The 10,933-nt window shown below is 31.1% G+C and overlaps 2 protein-coding genes across 2 annotated transcripts; both read left to right on the top strand.

The window, feature by feature from the left end:
- The first annotated feature begins 815 nt into the window (after nucleotides 1-815).
- Nucleotides 816-2,541, top strand: LOC123197237 (UDP-glycosyltransferase 83A1-like). The gene is made up of 2 exons (XM_044611431.1): nucleotides 816-1,363; nucleotides 1,434-2,541. The coding sequence occupies exons 1-2, from the start codon at nucleotides 823-825 to the stop codon at nucleotides 2,327-2,329; spliced, it is 1,437 nt and encodes a 478-aa protein (XP_044467366.1). The 5' UTR covers nucleotides 816-822; the 3' UTR covers nucleotides 2,330-2,541.
- A 6,017-nt stretch (nucleotides 2,542-8,558) lies between these two features.
- Nucleotides 8,559-10,884, top strand: LOC123197238 (UDP-glycosyltransferase 83A1-like). Its single transcript, XM_044611433.1, has 2 exons — nucleotides 8,559-9,120; nucleotides 9,193-10,884. Exons 1-2 carry the CDS (start codon nucleotides 8,634-8,636, stop codon nucleotides 10,080-10,082), a joined length of 1,377 nt encoding a protein of 458 aa, XP_044467368.1. The 5' UTR covers nucleotides 8,559-8,633; the 3' UTR covers nucleotides 10,083-10,884.
- The last annotated feature ends 49 nt before the right edge of the window (nucleotides 10,885-10,933 follow it).

Consider the following 10,933-nt stretch of genomic DNA (forward strand, 5'->3'; position numbering starts at 1 on the left):
ATATATATATATATATATATATATATATATATATATATATATATATATATATATATATATATATATATATATATATATATATATATATATATATTCTTTCAATTTTGTAAACTTTTGATTATAAATTATATTCAGCACTTTAGATCCAGATTCATGATTTTGAGAACTTTGGGTTATAAATGAGATACAATTATAATTTACATTTACAAATATGAAACAATTATAAAAATTGATATAAGTACAATTTGTTTTTAGCAAACGGAATATAATGGAAAGTTAAACAAAATAATAATAATAATTGAAATAGTAATAGTTTGTGTTTTGCAAATATTATAATTGAAATATTTCTATTTGCATCATACAATGACAATAACGATATAATTAATAGATAATTAATATTACAATATATTTAAATTATTTATGCCAATGACGTGTTATAAATATAATAATTATATAATATACCAAGGAAAAGAGTTGAGAGAAAGATATTATAACGAAAGAAATTAAGAGAACATTATTAAGGGGAGTCTGAAAAATATGTATATAGATTTCCTTCTAGATTATCATAATATAAAGAGAAATGGAAAAATATGTATATAGATTTCCTTCTAGATAATCATAATACAAAGAGAAATGGGGGATTTATAAGCTGAGCCACTGCCCAAATTTTTGATTCTCTCCACATGTATCCACACTAGAAGTCATATATGGGCACTTATCGATGCCAATGTGTTCTTGTGGTGGGCAGCATCTTTTCGACTTGAGGTTCATGAGAGGGACCACCCACTCAATAATGAAGTCTTCTGATACACGGCACTTAATATGTTCAATATAAAAACTAGCTGCATATCAGCAACAAAACAGAGAAAAAGAAAAATGAGTCGTCCACATATTCTTGCAGTTCCTTACCCAGCACAGGGCCATGTAATTCCTTTTCTAGAGCTTTCACAGCACCTGGTTAAGCATGGTTTCAGAGTCACATTTGTCAACACAGAGCACACTCACAATCGGGTCATGAATGGCTTACAAGAGAAGAGCTGCATAGGGAACGAAAATGAGATCCGTCTGGTGTCCATCCCAGACGGGCTGGAGCCCTGGGAGGACAGAAATGATTTAGGCAAGGTAGGTGGAAAAATTATTCAGGTGATGTCCCAGAAGCTGCAGGAGCTAATAGAAAAGATCAGCAGAGAAGAAGATCAAAAGATCTTTTGTCTCATTGTTGATAAATGGGCTGGGTTTACTATTCCAGCTGCAGAGAAGATGAAAATTAGAAAGGTTGCCTTTTGGCCTGCAGCAGTGGCAACTCTGGCCTTGATTTACAATACTCAGAAGTTGATTGATGACGGAATTATAGACACTGATGGTAAGATTCTGATTTTTCTCAATCTGTTATTTTTCAGAATCGCCGTAATAAAACATAAACGTTATTTCAGGAATTCCGATCAAGAAACAGATTATTCAGTTGGCGCAAAACATGCCGGAAATTGACTGTACAAAGCTTGTTTGGACTAGCATGGGCGGCAAGGACTTGGCTTCCCAGAAGGGAATGTTTGAGATTCTAAAAAATAATATTGAAGCTGGGAAAGCAGCGGATTACCTAATCTGCAACTCAGCATATGACCTTGAACCTGGGGCTTTTTCCTTGTTTCCTAATATTCTTCCAATAGGGCCTCTTCTGCCAAGCAACCGTCAAGCAAATTCAGCAGGATCCTTCTGGCCAGAAGACTCAACTTGCTTGGACTGGCTTGATCAACAGCAACCCAACTCGGTCATTTACGTTGCATTTGGTAGCTTCACAGTTTTAGACAAGACCCAATTCCAGGAGCTGGCATTGGGACTTGAACTAACCAACATGCCATTTCTGTGGGTTGTCAGGCTAGACATAACTGATGAACCAAATGAAGCCTATCCAGAAGGGTTTCAAGACAGGGTGGCCGGTCGCAGCCGACTGGTGAGTTGGGCACCTCAACAGAAGGTTTTGAGTCATCCTTCCACCGCCTGCTTCTTTAGCCATTGTGGTTGGAATTCCACCTTGGAAGGTGTAAGCAATGGGGTTCCTTTCTTGTGTTGGCCATACTTTTCTGATCAGTTCATCGATGAGAGCTATATTTGTGACATTTGGAAGGTGGGATCGAAGTTCAACAAAGACGAAAAGGGGATCATCACTCGAGAAGAAATCAAAAGCAAGGTGGATCAGGTACTTGGTGATGAAAGTTTTAAAGCAAGAGCTGTCGAACTTCAGGAATCTGCTTTGAAAAGTGTCAAAGAAGGAGGTCAATCCACAGGAATTTTAAGAATTTCATTGAATGGATCAATGCATAGCTCCTAGAAGGAGACTTGGATCAAGAGTATTTAGAAAATATGTATGAAAGCATCCAAAATATATTAAAATTTTCTAATATGAGTAATTCTGGTCATCTAATCTATCAAATTCGTATGAATTTGTATCATCAAATCTACTTATAAACTCATGTCTAAGTTGTATTATTTCCAGAGTGATTTTGAGAGAGTCAATAAAACAAGAAAGTTTTCTTTCTTTTACTAGGTTATTCAGTCTTTTATATTTTCTTGAGTTCTTCGTGTAACCTATAAAGCCAGTTCTTATTTAAAACCGATCTTAGAAGTTTTGGTTTTTACTCGGAACTTATACTATATTTCAAATTCTATTATTTAAAATATTAGAGTTCTACCTCTTAAAATTTTTTTTATTACAAACGGGGCTAAAGCCCCAGACACGTAAACAACACAACTACAAGGATAAACAATTCTACCATATCATGCAAAAGCCAAAGCGAAATCCCATTAGATGGAGATGTAAATTCATATAACCCAAAGGTAAAGACACCACAAAATTATCAAGTCAATCAGCAAACATACTTGCTTCCCTATAAACATGCTGAAATTGCATCTCCCGATTATTATTTAATAATTGTCGAATATCACAGATGTTCCGGCTTTATGTTAAATTTAGTCAATAACTCATTCTCATGGTCTAAGTTATTGCAAACGTTTTTCATTAATTTCTTCAAGTCACAGATGTGCCCTATTACTTCGTCTTTTTGAATTTTTGAAAAGTTACATATACATTTAAACAGTGAAAAGCAAGATTCAACTGTCTCTTCTTTTAATTTTCTTTTTGCTTTTCCATCCCACTTTCATGAATTTTTTTGATCAATTGAACTCTATAACCCATTTCTTATTTAGATCTCAGTTTCGGTTTTTAATAAAACAGAACCAAAACCAAAACCAAAATCGAAACTGACTGGTTCTACAAATTAGAACCAGAACCTACTTGTAATTTACTGGTTTTGAGTAGAAACTAAAACTACGAGCCGGATACATGCAGTTCCGGTTCTAATTCAGTTTTTTTCGATATAACATTTAAGAACATCTTATTCTTTGAGACGGGTTCAACAGATATTATATTTCAAACAACTAAATTGGAACCAATCAGAAAGTTAAAATGAGTGCCATGAATTCTGGTTATGCCATATGCATGGAATTCTCACAGTGTTTAGTTTAAAGCGGCTTTAGAGTCACATTTGCCAACACAGACCAGGCCACAACACTCAACAGAAAATTTCTCCTCACTAATTATATAATTCAGAGTGCTACGCAAGTTAGGTTGCAATAGGAGTATGATCTGGTAGAACCCTGATGTTTATTATTATGTAGCCCCCGATGTCTATTATGATGTAACCTGCGTAAAAAACAATTGAAAGGAAAAAACAAAAGATTTTTAAGGTGGTTCGTCCTGATGATTGAAAAGTATTCGTCTACAGTACAGTTATTAACCGATGATAATATGCTTATGTATATCTCTAGTAGTATGTTTTTGTCTCTGTATATGTATTATTATGGGTCTCTCTAAAGGGAAATTGAAATTTTTAGCACTATTTTATTCCGTCTATACAAAATTATCACTTATCCTAAAGTTTTCACAAATATACCACAACAGTATTCACCTTCCCCAAAATACCCTTCTTTAATCTTTCATGCACAGATTCTCTCTCTTCTTCTCTACAACTTTTTTCTCTTTTCTTCCTCTTCTTCCAAAGTGATAAAGGAATCACTCTCACTTCTTCTTCATCTTAAAAAACAAACGCAGGAAATTACTTTGAAGAATTCTTCAGATTAAAAATTCTTCAAAGAAAGGATTTAAAAAAAAAAAATCAATCCACAAAAAAACTCAACCACATCCATTTTATATCTTAGAAGAAATGACCATCAAGGAAGATCATTTAGTAAGATTTAACTGGAAAAAAAATTAACATTTAAGGATTAAAATTGGAAAAAAAATTTGCGATTAACCGAAAAAAAAAAGCAAACATAGGCGTGAAAATTCTGGAAATTAGTCCTCTGCTGTGTATTTAATATATTATTATATTAATTTTATATTATTATAATATATTATAATAATATATATTATATTATATTATTATATATAATAATATTTATATATATATTATTATATTATATTATTTAATTATATATTATAATATATAATTATAATTGATATAATTATATAATATTATAATATAATTATATAATTATAATTTATATTAATATAGAATATATTATAAAATATAATATTTTTATATTAATATATAATATATTTTTTATATATAAAAGGTTGGCGGAATCGCCAACCCTTGGCGTGGCCAAGGGTTGGCGATTCCGCCAACCTTTATATTAATGTATATAATATATTATATATATTAATTTTTTATATTATTATAATATTATTATTATTTATTATAATATTATTATATTATAATATATATAAAGGGTTGGCGGCCGCCAACCCTTTATATTATATATTATATATATAATATATTAATTTCAAATATTATTGTAATATTAATATAATATTATAATATAATAATATATTATAATATAATATATAATTATAATATTATAAATAATATATTATATTATATAAAATATATTATATATTAATATATAATATAATATATATATATATAAATAAATAATATTATTATATTATATTTAAATAATATATTATAATATAATATATATTATTATAATATTATAATAATATATTATTATAATATTATAATAATATATTATATTATTATAATATTAATATATATTATTAATGAATAATTTTATCCGAAATGAATAATTTTATCCGAAAATTATCCGAAAATGCTCTTGAAAGAAATGTTGTACAACAGTAAATTACTCAGAAGAATTATTAAAAGGGTGAGAAAAGGGTGCAAAAAAAAACAACAAAAAAGGGTTGGCGGGGCCAACCCTTAACATTTATTTTAATGCAAACAGGTTGGCATGCCTTTTTTATAATATTATAAAATATTTTATATTATATATATTTTTATAATCAATATATTATAATAATGGTTGGCGGAATCGCCAACGATTGGCGATTCCGCCAACCCAGGCTATATATATATATAAAATATATTATATATAATAAATTATTTATATGATATTTTTTATTAGAATATTATAATTATATTATATAATTATATATTATTATATATATATTATAATAATATTAATATATTATACATAATATATATATAATATATTATATAATATTATATTATATATATAATATTATTTAATATAATAATATATTAATACATCTTACACTATCATATTAATATATTATTATATTAGTATAATATAATAATAATATATATTATATTATTATAATATTATAATAATATATATTATATTATAATATATTATTTAAATATAATATAATAATATTATTTATTTATATATATAATTATATTATATATTAATATATAATATAATATATTATTTATAATATTATAATTATATATTATATTATAATATATTATTATATTATAATATTATATTAATATTACAATAATATTATAATAATATTTGAAATTAATATATTATATATATAATATATATAATATATAATATAAAGGGTTGGCGGCCGCCAACCCTTTATATATATTATAATATAATAATATTATAATAAATAAGAATAATATTATAATAATATAAAAAATTAATATATATAATATATTATATACATTAATATAAAAGTTGGCGGAATCGCCAACCCTTGGCGACGCCAAGGGTTGGCGATTCCGCCAACCTTTTATATATAAAAAATATATTATATATTAATATAAAAATATTATATATTATAATAATATAAAATTAATATAATAATATATTAAATACACAGTAGAGGAATAATTTTCAGAATTTCACGCCTACATTTGCTTTTTTTTCGGTTAATCGCAAATTTTTTTGTCCAGTTTTAATCCTTAAATATTAATTTTTTTTCCATTTAAATCTTACTAAATGATCTTCCTTGATGGTCATTTCTTCTAAGATATAAAATGAATGTGGTTGAGTTTTTTTGTGGGTTGATTTTTTTTTTTTAAATCCTTTCTTTGAAGAATTCTTCAAAGTAATTTCCTGCTTTGCTTTTTAAGATGAAGAAAAAGTGAGAGTGATTCCTTTATCACTTTGGAAGAAGATGAAGAAAAGAGAAAAAAGTTGCAGAGAAGAAGAGAGAGAATCTGTGCATGAAAGATTAAAGAGGGGTATTTTGGGAAAGGTGAGTACTGTTGTGGTATATTTGTGAAAGTTTTAGGATAGGTGGCAATTTTGTATAGACGGAATAAAATAGTACTAAAAATTTTAATTTCCCCTCTCTAAATCCCTAGTTGTCCTTTATATTTATAAGATTTGAAAGAAAAAGTTCCAAGAAAATTGAAATATGAAATTTTTACAATAATAGAGTTATTAAGTGGATTTATTGCTAATCAAAGGTCTTCTCCTTATGAAAATCTATTGGTGCTCTTGGGTGAATAGTACACAAGAAATGAGCGAGGTTGCTGGTCGTAGTTGCTTCAAATAGATTCTCTTGAAGTGATACTTATCGGGAGAAATCTTGCAGGCAGTAGACAAGATACAATTCCAGGAGCTGACATCAGGACTTGAACTCACCATCAGGCCATTCCTGTGGGATGTGAGGGCTGATATTACTGCAGATTCAAGTGAAGCCTACCCAGAGGCTTTCCGGAAAGGGTGGCTAATAGTTGGAAAATGGTCAGTTGGGCACCTCAACAGACGATTTTGGGTCACTATTCCATTAATCATTTTTTGAATTCCACCCTGGAAGGTGTCAACAATGGGGTTCCTTTCCTTTATAGGCCATACTGTGTACACCAATTCATTAATGAGAGCTAGTTTATGATATTTGGAAGGTGGGATCAAAATTTAACAGTGAACTCAGCAGTGTTACTCTTTATCTTATACAAATCAAGCGGCTAAGACTAGTCTAGACTTGGGAGGTACTGTATACATGTCAACGTACTAGGGTTTACATACAAAAGTTGTACTAAAGTGAATGAAACGAGAGAGCAAAAAGCAAGGCACTAAATAGTGAACAGAGATGAAGATTCACGGTGAAGGTTCAGGCGTATTATCTCTGGATTTTGTGAGCAAACTTTGCCAAAACTTAAAATTATTTTCTCTAGCGTAGTGAATTCAATTGTTGCCCTGAAAAGCAGATGCATGTAATCAATCTGATAGTCGAACCACTATAAATTGTCTATGTTATTTTTCTTTCCCTCTCGTTTTTCATTTATTGCTATTTCATATTCAAATTTACACTCATTACTGAGAGTCTATTAGAGACTACCATGAAAAATCACTTGGTGATGAAAAATTTTATGACAAGAGCTTTGGAAGTCCAAGAAACTGCCATGAAAAGTACAAACAGACAAGCTCTTCAATACTTCTTGTGTTGGCCAAACTTTGGTGACCAATTCATTGATGAGAGGTATATGTGTGATATTTGGAAGGTGATATTGAAATTCTACAAAGAATAAAGTGGGATCATTAAACGAGAAAAAATTAAGAGCAAGGTGGTCCAAATGGCCAGTCTGATTTTGACAAGACAAGCTTGGGAATATATTTTCAAATACAATGTTAAAGCCATTTTCCATGCATAAATGAAAACAATAATTATACACATATACATTTTTCTTCATACAATGTGGGGTATTGATAATATATTATCGTATAATTAGTTATTATTTTATTTTTTATTCAAAAAATTTAATTATATGATAACATATTATCTGTATATATATAGTTTTATTAAAATAAAAAAGTAAAATAATAATTTTTTTTATAGTTCATATAAGAAAATTTAATATTTAAAAAAAAAAACAGTACTAAGTTCATCTAGTTTCATTTGATTACTCAAAACTCAGTACACATAGTATCATTGTTTACAAAAACAAATATAATTGACTTATAAAACTACATATACATGGATTCATTATTAATATATAAAACAAACTGACGTACAAATATACGATTAGGTGATGAGATTATATACATTTTTACAATTTCAAAATCGTCCACTTGCATGCATGATTTTAAAATAAAAGATAAAATAAATAACTACTTTATAAATCACATGTTTATACTATTTTACATGCAATGCGAGCATTTTTCCAAATTGAAGTCCATGAGAGGGACCTCCCACTAAATAATGAAGTCTGAAGTCTCCTGATACACAGCACTTAATATGTTCAATCATAAAAGCTAGCTGCATATCAGCAACAAAACAGAGAAAAAGAAAAATGAGTCGTCCACATATTCTTGCAGTACCTTACCCAGCACAAGGCCATGTAATTCCTCTACTAGAGCTTTCACAGTACCTGGTTAAGCATGGCTTCCGAGTCACATTTGTCAACACAGAGCACACTCACAACCAGATCATGAATGGCTTACAAGAGAAGAGCTGCATAGGGAATGAAAATGAGATTCGTCTGGTGTCCATCCCAGACGGGCTGGAGTCCTGGGAGGATAGAAATGATTTAGGCAAGGTAGCTGGAAAAATTATTCAGGTGATGTCCCAGAAGCTGAAGGAGCTTATAGAAAAGATCAGCAGAGAAGAAGATGAAAAGATCTTTTGTCTCATTGTTGATAAGTGGGCTGGGTTTACTATTCCAGCTGCAGAAAAGATGAAAATTAGAAAGGTTGCCTTTTGGCCTGCAGCAGTGGCAACTCTGGCCGTGATTTACAATATTCAGAAGCTAATTGATGACGGAATTATAGATACTGATGGTAAGAGTCTGATTTTTCTCACTCTTTGTTATTTTTCAGAATCTAAGTAATGAAACATAAACTTTATTCCAGGAATTCCGATCAAGAAACAGATTATTCAGTTGGCACAAAACATGCCCGAAATTGACTGTACAAAGCTTATTTGGACTAGCGTGGGCGGCGAGGACTTGGCCTCCCAGAAGAGAACGTTCGAGATTGTTAAAAATACTACTGAAGCTGGAAAAGCAGCGGATTACCTAATCTGCAACTCAGCATATCACCTTGAACCTGGGGCTTTTTCCTTGTTTCCTAATATTCTTCCAATAGGACCTCTTCTGCCAAGCAACCGTCAAGGAAATTCAGCAGGATCCTTCTGGCCAGAAGACTCAACTTGCTTGGAATGGCTTGATCAACAGCAACCCAACTCAATCATTTATGTTGCATTTGGTAGCTTCACAGTTCTAGACAAGACCCAATTCCAGGAGCTGGCATTGGGACTTGAACTAACCAACATGCCATTCCTGTGGGTTGTGCGGCCAGACATGACTGATGAACCAAATGAAGCCTATCCAGAAGGGTTTCAAGACAGGGTGGCCGGTCGCAGCCGACTGGTGGGTTGGGCACCTCAACAGAAGATTTTGAGTCACCCTTCCACCGCCTGCTTCTTTAGCCATTGTGGTTGGAATTCCACCTTGGAAGGTGTAAGCAATGGGGTTCCTTTCTTGTGTTGGCCATACTTTGCTGATCAGTTCATCGATGAGAGCTATATTTGTGACATTTGGAAGGTGGGATTGAAGTTCAACAAAGACAAAAAGGGGATCATCACTCGAGAAGAAATCAAAAGCAAGGTGGATCAGGTGCTTGGGGATGAAAGTTTTAAAGCAAGAGCCCTCGAACTTCAGGAATCTACTTTGGAAAGTCTCAAAGAAGGAGGTCAATCTCACAGGAATTTTAAGAATTTCATTGAATGGATCAAGGCATAGCTCCTAGTTGGAGACTTGGATCAAGAGTATTTAGAAAATGCCTATGAAAGCTTCCAAAATATTGTAAGATTTTCTAATATGATTAATTCTAGTCATCCAATCTATCAGGTTTGTACGAATTTAGATCGCCAAATATACTTACAAACTCATGTGACTTGGATCAAGAGTATTTAGAAAATGCGTATGAAAGCTTCCAAAATATTGTAAAATTTTCTAATATAATTAATTATAGTCTGTTAGAGCTCGTGTTTATGTAAAGAAGAGAGGCAAGAGAAACGCTAATGCAATTGAGCAAGGTGAGAAGATGATAATCAATGATGTCAACACAGGTGGAGCTGAGAAATTGATATATGGCACTGATAATGTTAATACGGGTGGACATGTTGAGAAATCAATAGATGGCAGCTTTACAGAAACAACACAAGTCGCAGAGCAGCAGCAAGAAATTAGGGGTATGCAAAAAAAAGAGGGAACCATGGATGTATTGTATGCTGAGTTGGCGTATCATGATTGGAAGGGCAGCAGTGAGGGGAGCATGGTAGAAAAAGGGAGCCTGGAGAGCAGAGGAGGGGAGGAAAATCATTTTTGAAGAAGGAAGAGTTTGAGGAGAGAACCAGCCTCTCGAAAGCTGGAAGATGCATCTGAGTTTTGTTATGGATTTAATCCATCTCTTATTATTGTTTTGGTTTGTTTCTGTATCAGGAACATTTTCTTAAGAGGTTTCAGTTAGCATTTATATTCCAAGTTTCATGTTCTTTTGTTATGAATATTGGAGGAACAATGTTTAAGTGCAAGTTGTTTATTTCTGCTTCTATAACAAAATTTACATAAAGAGTCTGCTGTTCCATTGT

This window comes from Mangifera indica, chromosome 15, assembly GCF_011075055.1.
Source record: "Mangifera indica cultivar Alphonso chromosome 15, CATAS_Mindica_2.1, whole genome shotgun sequence".
Classification (NCBI taxonomy): Eukaryota; Viridiplantae; Streptophyta; class Magnoliopsida; order Sapindales; family Anacardiaceae; genus Mangifera; species Mangifera indica.